At 41.9% G+C, this 18,651-nt stretch overlaps 1 protein-coding gene across 3 annotated transcripts in view; it reads right to left on the bottom strand.

Moving 5' to 3' along the window:
• Positions 1 to 18,651, bottom strand: part of USP22 (ubiquitin specific peptidase 22) — an 83,346-nt gene that overhangs the window by 30,043 nt on the left and 34,652 nt on the right. For all 3 annotated transcript variants that reach the window (XM_018566795.1, XM_018566796.1, XM_018566794.1), the window contains exons 3-4: positions 14,337 to 14,469; positions 5,054 to 5,167 (exon numbers count right to left, since the gene is read on the bottom strand). In XM_018566795.1, coding sequence (XP_018422297.1) covers positions 5,054 to 5,167; positions 14,337 to 14,469 — 247 coding nt within the window. The remainder of the gene's footprint in view (positions 1 to 5,053; positions 5,168 to 14,336; positions 14,470 to 18,651) is intronic.

The following is an 18,651-nucleotide window of genomic DNA, read 5'->3' as shown; positions in this document are numbered from 1 at the left end:
CTGTGGTGGAACAGGTGTGCAGTGTGGAACAGCTGTGTGGAGAGGCAGTGGTGGATAGGGGTGCAGTGGTGGAATAGGTGTATGGGGGTGCAGTGTGGACCAGGTGTATGGGTGTGAAGTAGTGGAATAGGTGTATGGGGGTGCAGTGGTGAAATAGGGGTGCAGTGTGGAACAGGTGTGCAGGGATGCAGTGGTGGAACAGGTGTGCGGGGGTGTGGTGGTGGAAAAGGGGTATGGAGGTGCAGTGTGGAACAGGTGTATGAGTGTGATGTGGTGGAATAGGTGTTTGGGGGTGCTGTGGTGGAACAGGTGTACAAGGGTGCTGTGTGAAACAGGTGTATGGGTGCAGTAGTGGAATAGGTGTGGGGGTGCTGTGTGGAACAGGTGTATGGGTGTGAAGCGGTGGAACAGGTGTATGAAGGTGCAGCGAGGAATAGGTGTATTGGCGTGCAATGGTGGAATAGTTGTGTGGGGGTGCCGTTGTGGAACAGGGGTGCTATGGTGGAACAGGTACGAGTTACGCTACGCACGCCGCGGACGCCACGACCACGCCGCGTATGCCACGCCCACCACACAAGCCGGACACACGCCCGCAGAGCACGCCGCCGCGACTTACAAGGGTTCAGAAACAGGTAAGGGGGACCTGTTTTAATGTTTCCTAATTAAAAAAAAAAAAAGCGGCACACTGTAGAACACCAGCAGCTATAGAGGAACAACAAATCCCAGCAATAATATATTAAAACACCTGGTATAATGTATCATTGCTGGGACTTGTTGTTCCTCTATAGCTGGTGGTATTCTCCATTGCGCTGTATAATGTATTATTGCTGGGATTTGTAGTTCCTCTATAACTGGTCAGTGGTAATCTGCATTGCGCAGTATAATCATTATACAGCGCAATGGAGAATAACACCAGCTATAGAGGACTACAAATCCCAGCAATAATACATTATATACAGCGCAATGCAGAATAACGCCAGCTACAGAGGACTACAAATCCCAGCAATAGTACATTATAGTATAATGTACTATTGCTACATTCCTCTATAGCTGCTGGTATTCTGCACTGCAACGCAGTATAATGTACTATATTGCACACCACACTTTTTTTTTTACTTCCACCGTGCCAAGCTTGCTTCTGTGATGGACTACAATCTAAATACAAACTAGTAGTCCATCACTGGAGCCTTTTTTTTTCTTCTTTTTTATCCGATTAATCGAACTTAATAAATCGGCCAACTAATAGATTATGAAAATAATCTTTAGCTGCAGCCCTAATACACACACGGTTTTTTTGTGTGTGGTAAATTGAAATGGTGCATCCGCTGGACCTGTTTTACTACACTAGCATGCAGGCAAGTGTGAACAAGTCCTTTGTAATTTAAACCATTGCGGATGACTATGCTACTGCCTTTCCTTGAAGGGAAGCTGGCTTAGGCTCCCTTGCAAATCTAGAAAGAAAAAAAAAAAACCCACTTTTTTTTTTAAATACCCAGCAATGCAATTTAAAAATGGTGTGTAGATTTGACAGCAAAGTTAAAACAAACAAAAAACAAAAAAGGTCATAATATTTGTTAGGCCCACCAATCTTGCATCTCCATATATGTGAAAACAACTGCTTTCAGTGAAATGGTTATATTCTCCAAGAACTCTTACTTCACTGGTTTGAGTCAATTACATGCTACTTAATGTACAGTTATGTGAAAAAGTAAGTACACCCCACAGAAACCCAATACAGAAATAGCCGGACTGCAAGAAAAAAAAAAAAAAATTCATAGGAGGACATACATACTGGTTACCTTGAATGACACACAGTAGTCATGTTCTAATGTACTTATTGGACAGCACTGGCTCCCTTTAGGAGCACTATGGGGAAAAACACTGACCCCATAGTTCTCCTTAAGTTGCATTGGAATGGCTTTAACCCACAAAATAATGACACTAGCAATACACACCCCCCAGTTACCACACAGCAGCGTGGTGTCATGTCCCAATGCTTTGAGGTTTGTACTAGTCAACAAATGTTCTATTCTAGATAATTGTTGCTCTGACTTACAAAGAACATGTTTATGAAAGCATTAATCCTGTTTGACTAATTACAGTCTCTTGCTGAATAAAGAGAGCCTGTCACCTTTGAATGATAGGACCTAATAAAAGGACTTTTCTACTTTGTAAAATGTGGTGGTCACTGTAACTACTTTTTTTTCCTGCTAGGGGGCATGCGCAAGAAGAAGAATACAGTAACAGTTTTAAACAGCCGGTACCAGCAGTTCCATACAATTGTAGAGCCGCCCGATTGCTTGTATGGTGCCCAAGACTGTGCGCCCCCCTCTGCTGCTGGCTATCCAAGGCTCTGCTGTCCCCTGTGCTGGACCAAGACCAGCACAGCGGCTGCCTATACTGAGAAAGGAGGGAGATCAGCATTCTTCCACTTGCTGATCTCTCCTCCGATCTCTGAATGTGGAAGTGATGTGCATTACACTGGCATCTTTGGGGGTCCCTAGGTGACATTTAGGGGTCTTAGAGACCCCTGATCTCTCCATAAAGAGGACCCGTCATTGTATATTTGCCATCACATAGGTGGCTTGTTAGCAATAAAGTTGTGTAAAAAAAATAAAATAATAAAATTCACATATAAAAACAAACTTAAATCACTGCCCCCATGTACACGCACATACAAAACGTAAATATGCGTTGAGTGCGTCTATGTGCGAAAACAACAATTACACCAGACATGTTACATATCACGAGTGCGAGAATTCTAGGGCCATCACGGTTAATGCTAAACTGATGAGGGGTAAAAGCTTTTGAAGCATCTATGTCCAATTTTGGGTATGATAGTTTTTTTGTGTGGTTGTAGAGTGCTTGACATGTTTGGGGTCTATTAACCGGACGTGATGCCATCTTTTATATTTTACAAAAAATGCGGGTAATAAATGTTTCATAATGTAGGAAAAAGGTAGGTTTTTCTGTACTTTCATTATATAGTAAAAAAACAAAAACCCCAGTGCTTATTAAATACTACCAAAAGAAAGCTATGTGTCCCTAAAAAAAGGATATAAAATTGAATTTCAGTACAGCGTTGCAGCATGACTGAATACTAAAAACTGGCCTGGACAGGAAGGGGCTTTAACCTCCCTGGCGGTAAGATTCTTTTGATTTTCGTAATTTTTTCGGCGCAAGTTTTTTCCGTATCTCCCACCCCCGTGCGATGCGTACGCTCGCAAGGGACGGAACCCGGAAGACAGATGCCGGCCGGAGGACACCGCACGGCTCGAGGGACAAGGTAAGTAAATACTATGAGATATTCCCGAGTGTAGCTCAGGGTATGGAGAAGTAACCCCGAGCTACACTCGGTAATACCGCCAAGGAGGTTACCCTACCGGTCTTCAAGTGGTTGAATAAAGAGAGTTTCCACCAGGATACTACCATTGTTACTTTGACCATCCTTTTAATTATTAATATGACATCTGAAACAATTGGAGGGAATGTGACGTCATGGTGATGCCTGGAGGCGGGGCTTGTAGGTCACATTGGTTTTTTTGCCTGCACTTATGGATATATTGTGATAACTACACTGTACATGTATCACTTTGTTTTGCTGGAGGAAGGAACCAGATGTGTTCCAAAACGTTGCTACACTTGGTAATGTAACTTTACACATCGAATATAAAGAACCTTTGGAGTGCTGGTGACTTAGTGCTTTCATTTAACCCCTTCGTGACGGGAGACGTACAGTGTACGTCTTGTCACTTTGTGCCTATATGACTGGCCACGTACACTGTACGTGACGAGTTATATCAGGCTTTGTAATGCCGGTATTTGCTGATTCTCAGCATTTAACAGTCATTCATTAATGTCTCAGTATTGAGGCATTAATTAATGAAATAATTAAGCTTTTTGTAAAAGCTTCTTCCTTTCATTAATGAAAGAATGAAGCCGTTACATGCAAATAGAGGACCGCAATTTGCGATCCCGTATTTGACAGCTCAAAATAGCAGAGAGGCAGCAGTGACTCACCTCACCTCTCTGCTATTTGTTTTGACAGTTCGAGAGCCCGATGTTTAGATACATTTCACTGAAAGAATACAATGTATCTCTTTTGAGTGAAATGTATCATTTCTGATCGTCTAGGCACGATCAAAGAGCTTTTAGTGAGATCTGAATCTGACTAAAGTCAGGATCAGTCTCTAAGGTTATTATTAGCTGTTCCTAAGTTTGGATCAGCCTAATAGCCAAAAATAAAATAAAAAAGTTAATTTATCAAGCTGTCATAGTGATTGCTTGATATAAACTGACAAGAAAAAAAAAAGTTTTTTTATTTTATTTTTATTTTTTTTACAAAGTGTAAAAAAATTAAAATAAAGTGTAAAACAAAATTAGGAAAATATAAATTATATATAAATATATTTTTTATACTATAATTAATATAAAAAAATTCTAAAAAAAAAAATAATAATCAAAACTTGTGAAAAAAGTGTTTTCTTCTAGTTTTTTTCCTCATTTTTTTAATTTTATTCAAACTAAGTGAGGGGTTAGGTACACATATGTGATATAATTATATAGCCCTATCTGTCCTCTAAAAAACTATATATAATATGTGTGGGTACATTTAGTAAGAAAGTATATTACTGCTGTGGAAGAATCACACAGCAAAAATGTAAAAAATGTGTCAGTCATTTATGAACAGAACCTGAAAACTAGCTCAGTCATGAAGGGGTTAAAATGATATCACCTTTATCTGTAGGAACTGTTGAAAATATTTGCATGTTTCAATTTGTTGAAGTCACTAATCCCATGTTACGTACTTTTTCACATTGACTGTCCTTAACAAAACAAGCAAAATGTTAATATATGCTAAAATGTGTTTAGGAGCACTGACCCATTAAAACCTTACAACGAAGACAAAGCAATAAAAACTTCAACATGACCAAACTGTAATGGACATCAGCTCTAAATTCAAATTAAAAAAAACTTTTCACTATTAATACCTTTACCAACAAATTTTTTTTTTATTAACTAGAAATATTTGACAGAATCATAAGCACAGTACCTTGCAATTTCCATGCTTTTCTTTGTTCTTCTTTGGCAACTTGCTCCATGTCTTTGTCATATATGTAATCTTGACACATAAAGCAGTATATACCCCCATACAACAAATCTATGGCTGTAGAAAAAGATCCAAAAAACAAGGCGGTGAGACAACAAGACATGAAAAAGCCAGTCATATTTTACTTGATAAATCTCTGATAAGAAGCTTTTGAATGTAATTAACTGAGGACATTAAACCAGACTCAATAAGGTGCTCAGAAACCTATATAGTCCCAGAATCCTTCTGCTTAGTAAAGTGCACTGAAGCTTATTTCTAGTGTATAAAAAAATGGTATTTTGTTGTGTTTGGGGGCATTTAATTAAATGTGTCACTAAATTTTGGGGTTTAATAAGGAGTTGCGCTAATATTGCACAACATAAAAATTTGCAACTACCACCATTTTATTCTATAGGGTCTTGGCATTCAGAAAACATATGTTTGGGGGTTTTAAGTCATTTTCAGGCCTAAAATGTGGAATGTAACATGGGTGCAAAAAAATTAGATAGGAAGAGCCAGCTGTCAGTCACGCAGCTGGGCGGATCCCGGCACAATTGTCAGGATCCGCTTTAGCGTCTCAGTATACCGCGAGCCACAGCTTGCGGTATACTGAGCCTAGGGTGACGGGAGGACGCTAGTTTGTGTCCTCCCGTTACCCTGAGAACTATGGGGAAAAGACTTAACCCCATAGTTCTCCTTTATGGGTTAAAATGTCTACATGCTTCTCCTTTGCATGTTAGCTGGGGCTCTGTGGGGGTTAAAGGATTAGAACCCTAGCTTCTGCTTTCAAATGTTAATGAAGTGAGAGAATTACAATCCTCAAATTTCAGTAATAAAAGTGCCCATACACCAGGGGTCTCAAACTCAATCCCCCAGGGGGCCACTTGCCAAATTGCATACTTTAAAAAAAAAATGTAACTATATCCGGTTTGGTACTACGGACCCCAATATACTAGGGATGCACCGATACTAGTAACGGTGCTGATGCAGAGTATTTGGGCGAGTACTCTTACTTGCCCAAATGCTTCGATGCCTAGCCCGATACTTCCTATATCAAGAAGCCGAGCAGCGCGTCAATACATGCTGCCTGGCTTCCTGATTGGCCGGGAAGGCGGCTCCATGCTCCCTCTTCACTACAGACGAGAAGCTGGCGAATCAGGAAGCCAGGCACCGTGTAATGACGCAGTGCCTGGCTTCCCGAATGGCCGGGAAGCCGGCTTCATGCTTCCTCGTCACCTCATGACGAGGGAGCATGGAGCCGGCTTCCTGGCAAATTAGGTAGCCGGGCGTCGCATCATTACATGGCGCCCGGCTTCCTGATTGGCCAGAAAGCCGGCTCCATGCTTTCACATCAGTGACGAGAAGCAGGGGACAGCTTTGCTGCTAATCGGGAAGCCGGGTGGCAAGAATTTACACGCTACCCATCTTCCCGACTAATCAGGAAGCAAGGTAGTGAGTCTTTACACACCGCCTGGCTTCCTGAATGGGACTTGCGGTACTCTATCGGTGAGTATCGGAAAAAAATATCGGTACTCATACTCGATACCGAAATACCGGTATTGGTGCATCCCTACAATATACACACAATAAGGCCCCATTCATATCTGTAGGTTTTAGGTGCAATTAGGGATTTCTTTGTCAGAAACTTACGTTTTCCTGCAGCAGGAATCCCTAATCTGGTCTTACAAGTGACAGCTGTCACCCATTCAAGTTAATGATCAGGTGACAGCAGTTGCATGTAAACTTGTGCACACCGCATGTAATGTCATATTACATGCATTAAAAATGCGTAACATTACATTAAAGTGCATTAACACTTTTGCAGCCAAAGCAGGATAAAATAAAATGCAGCTTGCATAAAACTTGCTTCATTTTCAAAGAAACGTTTTTCTTCTCTGTACTGAATTTGCCTCTAGAATGCAAGGGGGGTGGGGAGGGCAATGCTTACAATAATTAACCCTGTGTGTACTGTGCTAGCAGATCTCATCAGTTGTAAACTAGATTTTAACACTGCCTGTGGTTAAAGATCTACAAGCTTGACTTCTTTTACTGCAAGTTAATGAAGGGGAGCTCAGTCTGTCCATTAAGACAGTCAGAGATAAGCTTGCAAAGGCCTGCTTAATAGAGATCTAAAAAAAAACCCAAAAAAAAACACAAAACTAAAGGCTAACATGGGATCACAAGTCATCATTTTTTACCCAACCACTTGTCTCACATTTTTGCTCTCCTGGCACATCACTAACCCCAACACACAGGTTATCTGTTGCATTTTAGTTAGGGTTCATCAGGGGTAAGAAGTCATTCCGTACATCCCAGACTGTATGGAATTTAATTGGGCATTTCCTCTTTTGGAACGTGATGTTCCCAAAAGGATTATTTGATTAACAATGTTTCCAAGGAACTAATGTAGGTAGAAAGGGGACATCCACCACAGGGCAATAGTTTTTCTGGGTGAGGAAGAGTTTCTCTAAGAAAAAGCCTTTCATAGTGATGCCATTGCTCTTCATTGAGAATACTGAACAGGAGTATTTCTGGAAAAGCAGGGACAAGTTGTTTCAGCCAATTGGATAACAGATTTCTAACTTGGTGCCAAAAGCCTGTAATGGAAAGAAAATACCAGATCATATGGATAAAGTCAGAAGAATGTATTCATCCATTTTTGTAAACATATAAGGGTTGGTGAATAATATGGAGCTTTAATATGTTTTCTCATAGCTGGTGACACGGATAGAGTTGACCAAATATCACAGTCCTCATCTGATAATGTAGGGATTAACAGTAGCTAGAGGTTTCTTATGGAGATAGCTTGGTCCTTAGGAGAGTGGTTGAGATGCGAGTACAGTTTAGAGGGGAGTCTTAATGGCCTTGGGACTTGACGCGCATTTCCAACTTTGCAGAAAAAGAAAAAATCTTATCGATCATTTTTTTCCCATTTTTTCGATAGATATAGAAACTAAAAATGCTTCTTAAAGTTCAAATTGCTTTTACTTGGGTTAGGGTTTCTTGACTTAAGGGTTAACATTTCTACTTGCTTCCTTGTTCTGTTAGAAGGGGCTGTGGGAGGTTTGTTAAAACTGTCTGTACTGTGCTGGCGTATTTCATTATAATTTGAAAGATGATTTGAACACTGCCTGTCCTAACAAAGGGTTAAAGAATTAAAAAAAAAAAAAGTCTGGCTTCTGCATTGCAGGTTATTGAAGTTAATGAGAAACACAATTCACAAATTAAAGCCCTAAGCCTCTCCAAGAACAGATCACTGGGAAAAAAAGTTAAAAACCTGGATTTACCCATTTTGCCAGCCGCAACAAAACATCTAAAAATAAAAATATTTTGTTATGCTGTGTGAATGGGTACACAAACATATTGAGGGTTTCTCATATTTGACTGCAGAAGTGGAAATAAATGTTGAGGATGCAAATTAAGGTGTAGTTAGATATTGGTCAGAATTATAGAACAGTGTCTAGTCTATAATAGGGCTGCAAGAACTGGGAGAGAAAAACAAAAACAAAAAACAAGCAAGGCAAAACTATTCTTGTAACTACTGTACATAAATAGTAAATAAAATTGGACCTTGGTATACATCAGCCAATGAGAGGCCATGTGATTTCCAAATCATTGTCAGGAATAGTACATAAAGTAGAGGAGCAAAGGGTTTGTCCCAAAGTGGGAAAGGGTCAAAAAGACTAGTACAACATTTTCTTGGTGACATTACATATAAATATAGCAAGTTCATAAATGGTAGATTCTGACTCTTACCCAGTCTAACTAAACTTTTTTTTTTTGCTTAGCACAAAGCTCCAATAGGATTTAAAGCATGAAATGATATCAAGCGACTTCTCCCTTGAACAAGTCTGCCTTTGCATTTGGAACCTTCTCTTGTCCTGCAAAAATTCAGATGGTGTGGAAGTAAAGAACTTGTTACACTGAAGTCCTCTTTTCACAAGTTTGGGGAGAAAGCTTTAGAGTATAGCTCTGCATCACCACCTACTGGTTAAATATGCAATCAGATCAAGATTACAAAATAGGTGTGATTTACAAGATCAGAACTTGGTTACCAATGTGGGATACAACAAAAGTTGTGGGAAGAATTTAACAGACCCCCCTCCAAAAACATGCGAGACTTAAGGAACTGGAGATAGTCTTCAACTTTGACACTAAACTGTCGAATGAAGGGATGCACCGATAACGGTTTTTCAGTATAGAGTACCAATATATATTTTTTCTGTAATTGCCGATACTGAATACCGTAAGTCCCATTAAGGTGACAAGGAAGCATGGAGAAGGCTTTCTGGCCAATCAGGAAGCAGGGGGGCGAGTAATGACTCACCACCCGTCTTCCTGATACCGGAACTTCCAGTATAGGGATAAGTATTAATTAGCATTTGGGCGTGTAAGAGTGCCTACTAAAATGTAATGAAAACCTCTAGCAATGTAGGCTAGGGAACGTATATGAAAGCACAATTGTCCCTGAACATGTATATAAGCAAACATATGCTGCACAACATAGAACATTCCATATATATGTTCATTACGTAGGCAGACCCTCAAAATAAAATATTGGATGATTTTATTTTCCAGAATAAAAATGTTGAAATAAAATATATGCATATGACTGCTTATGTGGAATAACAGTTTAAGGGTTTAAAAAGGATAAAAGATCTTAAAATTATGTTTTAATCGCGGCCACAATGTTTATTTGACATCCTGAAGTCTTTGTTACTATTCTGCCTTGAATAGTGGTGCCTAGTACAGTACTAGAACAGCTGGTGAACTTCATGAAGAGGACAGTACTAGGTTAGATTAAGTGGAATCGACTTCTGTGTATGTTTTTTCCCCCTAAAGCTTATGCAGAAAGCACTCCTGCCTTTACCCCTTCTCCACCTTTATAAAACGTATTTTTGGTAAAAACATACACAATGAAGTAAAGTATGTTCACAAAGTGAGGAGTGCTCTCTCTGCAATGTGAAATATCCCTTAGCTTACTAAATAGGGTAAAAGGTGGTGTTCAATTTAGATACCAAATCTTGTGCAAGGGAAAACAAAAAAACCCCACAGGAGATTTCTTGAAATTGAATAAAGGCTAACTTTAATTTTTTTTACCATGGTACAGCCATATTCAGGGTATAACATGAACCAGGGTCACATTCCCAACTCTCCACCCCCATCCCACTTAGCTGAATCACAGGCTTCTCCTTTCAGCCTCCACAGAACCCACACAGCCACATCATCCAAATCACATATCCTTTGACAGAATCAATGAATGGCGAGAGACTGCAAGTCCTGCCTGCCACCACAGCAAAGGGATTTGTAGTTCTCAAGTGTGGTGACATCAATGCACTTTTAGTCCATTCATTGTTTCTCCGGTCCCTTAGTGGAAAGTTCATTCCTCAGTACAGACAAGGGCTGGGAGGATGAGGGTGCAGGATCCAGAGTTTTTTTTAACTACAATGCACTGATCACAGCTGCTACGCTTTGCAGGCTTAAATGCAAAAATCTTACTACAATCTTGATTTGCTTTGTGGATTTCTTCCAGATATCTGCTATAATCCACCATGAATCTTTGCCTTTATGCAGTAGTTTGCTCTAAGACCAAAAACTGCTGCCCTCTCCTTGTGCAGGGTGTCTGGTCTTGTATAAGCCCCCACCTGTAGTTTTCTGTACGCATCCCAAAGTGGGTGGGCCTGCTGGGTCCCTCCCACAGCTCTGATCAGGTTATGCCTCCACTACTCTTGCAAGGTAAAACCTGGGTTTGGGGGATCACAAATTGGATTTATGTCCTTTGTGGATATTGGAGATTAAAAAAAAAGGCATGCTTGTGTTTATCTGAAGTTAATCTTTAAATAATCATAGGATCTCTCTAAGCCAATAACATAAATATGTCATATTGCAGCTTATCCGCATTAGCTATGATGGCTGCTTTAGTTTTCACAAAATACTTGACCTGCCAGAAATGGTGTCTTGCAACTTCCCATGAACTGAAATAATATAGCAAACACTGGTTATGTGTTCCTTCCAAGCTACCTCCTGTAAACTAGTACTTCATTTGAAGTTGTTCAAAAACTCAGATGAGTTTATTTTTTATTAAATCAAACTAGTCTCCGTAGTTAAGAGAACTATGAGGTGAGTGCTCTTCACTCACCTCATAGTTCTAGCCGACCTGTGACTGTCACAGGTCGGCTCAGTAGATCGGGAGGTGAGCGAACATATACCGGCGTTCGCTCACATCTCGATCCTGTCACGGCTCTCTGCCGTGACAGGGGAGGGGCTGGATTCCCACCTCCCCGCTCTGCCAGCGCTGACTGGCAGAACGGACGTGGGAGGGGGCGGGTACAGCTGGCTCTGCCTCTAGATAGGCAGAGCCAGTTGTCACTCACGCAGCTGGGCGGATCGACATCGATGTCGGGATCCGCTCTGGCGTCTCAGTATACCGCGAGCTGTAGCTCGCAGTATACTGAGCTTAGGGTAACGGGAGGATGCTAGTTTGTGTCCTCCCGTTACCCTAAGGAGAACTATGGGGAAAAGCCCTGACCCCATAGTTCTCCTTTAACAAAAAGGCACATATTTATAAAGTAGGGAATATGACATGTACAAGTAGTTAATGATTTACTATAAAAAAACAAAAAACAAAAACCACCAGGAACAAATGTTTGGTGAATATCACATTCACTTTTTTAATCCCTTAGTGACGGGAGACACACTGTACGTCCCCATCACTAAGTGCCCACATGACTGCTCACGTACACTGTACATGCGCAGCTATTCAGGGCTCAGGATTGCAGTTACCGCTAAAATGAGCGGTTACCGTTCATGAATGGATGCCTCACTAACGAGGTATCCATTAATGAAAGTTTTAAGTAGTTTCAGACACCCGATCGCTTTCAGTGATTGGGTGTCTGACAGTGATACCGCACTTCCCATCGGGATTAGCAAATAGAAACATTCAGCAGAAGCCGAAAGCTGCCCGTTTCAGGCATTTAATCATTATGGCAACCAGCCACAACCAGAAGTCTTTAGTGGCATCTGAATCGGACATGCTGCAGTGCATGTCAGTCAGTGTCATTAAGGTTTTATGTCCTTAAGTTTGGGGCAGTAATAATTAGGGATGTCCCCATACAAGCATCGGTATCGTGACCTATACAGGGCATTTTGACAAGTACTTGTCAAAATGCCCCGATACATAGCGCCGAAGCTTGCAGGTTTTTTTTTTCTCCTTTACTTGCCTTGCTGCACCAAGCGTCGCATCACTGCTGTTCTGGTGGGCGGCGCTCCAGGTGGGGTCCTAATTTAGGCGGCCGGCGACTGCCATTCCAGTATTTTCCAGCGCTGTGTCTGAAACCATTTCTGGGTGCTTTGGGTCATTCTCCTGCTGTAAGACCTATAACAGGGACCTATCTTTCTGACACTGGGCCCTACATTGCACCCCAGGATTCTTTGGTAGTCTTCAGATTTCATAATGCCATGCACAGTCAAGACCTCCAGTGCCTGACGCAGCAAAGCAACCCCAAAACATCAGTGAACCTCCACCATGTTTGACTGTAGGGACTATTTTTTTTCTTTAAAAAGGCCTAATTTCTTTTTCTGAAAACAGTAGGATGAGCTTTACCAAAAAGCTGTCTGTTTCGTCTGTCCACAGCACATTCTCCCAAAAGGATTTTGGCTTCCTCAGATATTGGATTTTGCCAAAACCTGTCACTTTTTCACTGTCAGCAGTGAGGTCCTACCATAGCGTCCCTTTCCATTCAGATGGCGATGTATAGTGCGAACTGAAACAGTTGCATCCTGTGCCTGAAGGTCAGCTTGAATTTGTGTGGAAGTTGATCGAAGGTCTTCATCCACCATTCGAACAATCCTTCATTGCAATCTTTCATCAATTGTTCTTTTCCGTCCACATTCAGGGAAATGAGCTACAGTGTCAGACTGTAAAGTTCTGGACAATGTTGCGCACAGTGGACACAGAAAACATTAAGATCTCTGGAGATGGACTTGTAACCTTGAGATTGTCCATGCTTTTCAACAAAAACTTGTAATGCAAAAATTTCACGTTTGGCTTATTTTTTCTCTCCACTGTGTGTCATAGCAATACAAACAAATTAAATTAACATGAGAATGCCTAAATATTTGTAATTGCAACAATGTTCTGCATGAAGGGGTGCATTATCTGACAAACACGTTTTTCTGTGCTGTCCTCTTATTTTAATTTTGGTTCCCCTGGTCTTTAATAGATCTTGCTGTGGCACAAATTTTTAAGTGGGCTGTAGTGAGCACAAATCTCCTGAAGCATGTCATCCATCTCCCATCTGCATTTCTGCAGACTGACTATCTCTTGTCACATGCAGAATGACAACAGTTTTCTGTATTACTACTGAATATTATGTGCGGCCCCATGTCATTTCAGGAATCTCCCTTGAGGCCCTGTATCTCAATAAAGTGGACCACTACTGCTGTTAAGCCTTCAGTCTCTACCTTTAAAGCTAAAGCCCGGCCACCTGATGACCCTACGTTCAATGAAAGTGGCATAACTGGCTAATAAGGCCCACTCAGTGAACAGGTGCGTGATGATTAGTACCAAGATGGGGCTCATCTTTCAAGTCTTGAAGAGCAACCATGAGTCTCCACACATACTTAAAAAAAAAAAAAAATTAGGATCTGCTATGTTATAGGGAACATTTAGAAATATTAATTGTGTCCAACAGTACCCTTAAAATTGTCCTTTTGTCTTTAATTGTTCCTGAAAAACAGAAGTACACTTCCTGGTATGCGAGGGTGCCCATGTAGGCATCAGCCAACAGCCTCATAGCTGTATAACTGCAGTGTGAGATTTAAGGCACTGCTGCCTCCGACTGCTAGTCTCAGGATATTCAGTGAGGTTTGGTAATATCACTATTGTGCTGCTCGCGGATCTCCTTGCTGGAGACAGACACAAGGAAAAAAAACCCTGTTGCTATACTGTAAAGAGACACAATGCAGAACAAGGCACAGTAAGTCAGTAATGGAGATATGCTGCAGGGAGACCACAGGCTACATTGGTGATTAGTCCTTTGCCCTCTTTCTGCTTTTTTTGGGGACACACCGGTCGAGTTCAAAAACCATTGATTCTGCCAGAAAAGCAGTAAGCTCATAACTTCTTGCACACTTTGCCTGAAGAAAAATAATACAGCTGCCACACTTGTAAATTTAATCAGCTGCAGCCAATCAGAATTAGCTGTAATATACATCAGCAACATCTTTGTATTTTAAAATAACTTACCGAGATTGTGTCTTTTAAGCTTTGCGTGTTCGTGAATATGTTTCTTTGTAAAACAACCGAAGAACACACAGTACAGGCAAGAGTGAAGTCTGTTCAGGTGAGCACCACACATATGACAGATGCACGACTTAGCCTAAGGAAGAAGAAAAAATAAATATATGGATTACCAAAGCAAAGTGTACATTTTTAACGCATTGCAATGCAACTTAAATCACTGTCCTTTTTGTGGACATATACCTGTATATGTAGACTTTAAAAAAAAAAAAAAAGGATTTATGAAATTATTTTTTGTTATTCTGTTAATGAAAGAGTAATCATTGTCAGGTGGTACACACATTCTCCAAAAATAATTTCTAAGATAACCACATTTAAAGATTACTATTTGTATGACAGTCTTAAAGCCCACATCCAGCAAAAAACGTTTTAGATATCGCTGGGAAGGGTTAGTACAGCCACATTTTTTGTGATCCGTGTCTGGAATTGAGAGGTTTTGGAGTTATCAAGAGTGAAGAAACCAGAGCGCCACAGCCTAGCGCAATAACACATTATGCACACTCCCCATCAAGATGGTTTTGTCTTTCCCAGTTCCGGCTCCATGTTACACACCTGTATAATCCATTCCATTCGTGCCTCTCTCCCCATGCTGCAATACCCTATACCAAACTTATTCGCAGGATGCCACAGCCTGTCATTATGTACAGCACCCGTCATCGCTGAAGCCATCAAGATGGTTACGTCTCTCTCAGTTCCGGATCCATAGTACACATCCTTTGATGGTCTAATATAATCCGTTCACACATATCCAGCCCTGACACCGTTCAAACCGATTTCCCGCCCACTCTCAGCCCCGTCCACTCCTCGATCCTTTAAAATCTCTCCCGCCAGTATTACTCTCCCCTTCAATAGGCTCGATATAGAAGAAGTTATTTACTTCAAATAGCATCGCCTTGCCTCAAGCACCTCCAAGCTGTATGGTTGTACACAGAGGTCCTTGCCCGTCTCCTGTCTCACCGATCCTCCTCACACTCATTTTGCTGGCGACATTCTACCTACCTTCCTCCCCAGTCTTTCCAGCTGTGCACTCTGCTGTACTGCTCCACCACTACCGCCCTCCTCCCCTTCTCCACGTGGGCGGCAGTAGTAACAAGAACCCAAAAGCAACTCATCTCCACACAATGACCGCAAACCACGGACGTTCTCTGCCACCTCAGAAGCACTGATCCGCTCCTGCTGTTACAACACACACCACAGCATTACCACCACACTGTCCCCTCCCCCTCTGCACCACGCGGGCAAAGAAAAACACCATTTCAACCCCAGTTTTAAAAGCATTCAGAGATCCAGTCAACAACTCTGCATATACCAAAACATCTCGACTAACATCTGCCCAATCACCATCATCTGCAATTAAAGCGCCACCCGCGCCTGTTCAATAACTGGACGCAAAAAGCCTGATCTAACTCTGGACTTCTGACGACAGCCCACTTACAACATCCATTTGAGACCTATAAGAGGAATCGACCCCACTTTTAACACCAGCATACCTCTGTGTATGAAACCGGACAGCTGCTGCATCAAGGGTGAGTATTCCATTTTCTACTTTGGATCCACTCATACCACTATCACCACTTGCTGTCCTTACCACTATCACCACTTGCTGTCCTTACCTCCCTCCGGTTGCAGGAGACGGAAGCCGCAGCCACCACCCTGATGGCACTACGTTCTCCTTAGTGATTTCTCCAAGAAGCTCTTATGAGCTCCCACATGCGAGTGTATTATTGTACATACTACTTGTCCCATTTAAAACCGAGTTATTCGCTAGGTTGTGGTGCTCTGGTTTCTTCAATTTTGTTTCTTCCAGCGTACACGTCACCAGGAGCAGGACACCAGCATAGGACACTGAGACCCCCCCTGAAGAGCGCTGAAAACATTGGACTTTTCACCTCACTTCCTGTTTATTTCACAGGTATCAGAGAAAATTAAATCTTCCTATTTCCCATCTAATTAACTGGGGTCTCACAGAACAAGGGTCAATCTCCCAATGGAGACACAGCAATAATAAAACAAAAGTTTCTCATGTAATAACGAAAGCTTAGAAATGCCGTCAGGATTTTAAATACGGTCTATATTTCCAATGAGCAAGATATCCCCTCACTTTTTTGTCCAGGCAATGCAGGTCAGACAAAAAAGGGAATTCTCATCAATGGGAAGAAGCAAAAATTCTATTCCTTTTCTGGTTCTCAGCTCTGATCTCGACTGATTGGAGGGAGCAACAGCACCTCCTGGCAAAATTGAATTTTTCTTGAACTAACAACACCTTTGAGCCCTTTGAAATATGGAGTTTCAATTAGTGGTTTTATTCGCCTACCTTTTTTCCCTTAAAATGTTTACGTTGCATGAATTTGAGTTTATTCAAGTGACACAGAAATCATTCACATCTGGGTTATACTGTCAATTACAGGAGGATTTGGACAATGGCCAAAAAAACCAAAAAGTGAACAGTCTGGTATAAACCCGCTCAACCACAGCATGTCTCAGTTTTGTAACAAAGCAGTGCGGAGAGCAACAAATGCAGAGAAGTAGGAGCTGCGTTCTCTTTTCTTTTAATGGGACACAGGATTGACATTTGGGATGTCCAAAAGTGGCTCACAAACAAGGGTTGGCAAAACAGTGAACAAACCCAACTGAAAAAAAACAAACTGGGGACTACCTGCAGCTCAAAGAACTGCCTGAATGACCTTAAACCCAAAGTTGGCATCAGAAGAGGCTAGAACATTAAGGCCCCGTTCACATATAGCGACATACCTTTTGCAGCGGATCCGCACGGCCGGGATAGCGCGACTTTCGGGGCGACGTTCCAGCGACGGTAGCGCGACCTTCCCCGTCGGGCTCCATAGAAAAAAAGTAAAATCGCGCAAAATCCGCCAAAAAAAGGGTCCGGTAGAAGCGACGAGCGACATGGAGTTAAGACAGCTCCATTGAATAACATTGGCCGGCGACTTCTCGCGATATCGCGCGGCAAAAATGCGCGATATCGCCGCGGAAATCGCGCGACAATTCGCTATATGTGAACGGGGCCTTACCTGGCAAAACCTCAAGAATATGTAAACAGAAGAGCAGTTGGCAGCCTTGAAAATCTGGGAAACAGTTGCCAGTTACTGGAAAGCCCAGGAAGCACTCATGGATCTTAGGCTGGGTTCCCACCTGGGCGGATTGAATATGCGCGTTTGAGGGATACTTGGCTGTATCCCAATGGAACCGCCCGACCAAAACGCCCCAAAGAAGTACATGTACTTCTTTTGGCGTAGGGCGGTTTCCCGCGCGTTCGTACTCGCGGAAAACCGCACAGATGGGAACCATACACATTGAAAATAATGGCATTTCCCTGCTTGAGCGGTTTTCCGCGAGTACGAAAGCGCGGAAAACCACCTAGGTGGGAACCCAGCCTTAGAGTATGACCTTGACAGGAAAGGGTCAAAGCCAGTTCTTAATCATTAGCTCAAAATGATGGATTTGTCTAAGCCACTGAAATGGTGGAATGAGAAGCTATTTCCCTTTTACAGGGACCATCAGGGATATAAAAAAATAAAAGAAAAAGGAGAAGAGTCAGTCATTTTAACAGACAGTGGCTGTGAGGACATGTACAGCTAAAAACTACATTTGAACAATAGAGGGAAATCGCCCGATATACTGGGGCTGGACAGAACGTCAGGAGTGGAACCTTATCCTTTAGACCAGCTCTCAAACCTTTTTCAGTCATGCCTCCTTTTTGCAGTATGCAAAATCACGAGGCACCCCAGTCAAAAACGTAAAACAATTCATGGTTCTCCCCAAAAACCAATACAAAACCATTAATCTAGACAGGGGGTGAGGTATGATTTTTAAGGGGATACCCTAGGCAAAACAAAAAAACCAACACAAAAGCAAACCACATAATATTTCAAATGTGGCGTTTTCCCCCCTTCAGATCAGAGTCTCTCTTCCCCCTCTTTAGTGAAAGATTGACGGCATCACAGACAAAGCTAGAAGGCACCCCCAGAGTGGCTGAGAAAGGCTGCTTTCAACTAGAGGATCAGATCACGATCCATCTGAAAATGGTGGAACAGGATGGGTGTCCCCCTATGCCTCGAGAGCCCTCAAGGGCTCTTTACAGGATAAGACAGCTAACAGATTCAAAACAGTATATAACACAGCGCCAACGGCTTAAGTCCAGGCAGGGAGATGATCTGCAGTGATCGTAGTATAAAGCATAAATGAGGCAGGCTCTCAAAAATAGGCTTTAGGAAAATTTCAACTCTGGAAAAACAAAAACACA

This window comes from Nanorana parkeri, unplaced genomic scaffold (assembly GCF_000935625.1).
Source record: "Nanorana parkeri isolate BGI_ZX_2015 unplaced genomic scaffold, ASM93562v1 scaffold975, whole genome shotgun sequence".
NCBI classification, from domain to species: domain Eukaryota; kingdom Metazoa; phylum Chordata; class Amphibia; order Anura; family Dicroglossidae; genus Nanorana; species Nanorana parkeri.
This window is presented reverse-complemented; position numbering and strand designations above follow the sequence as displayed.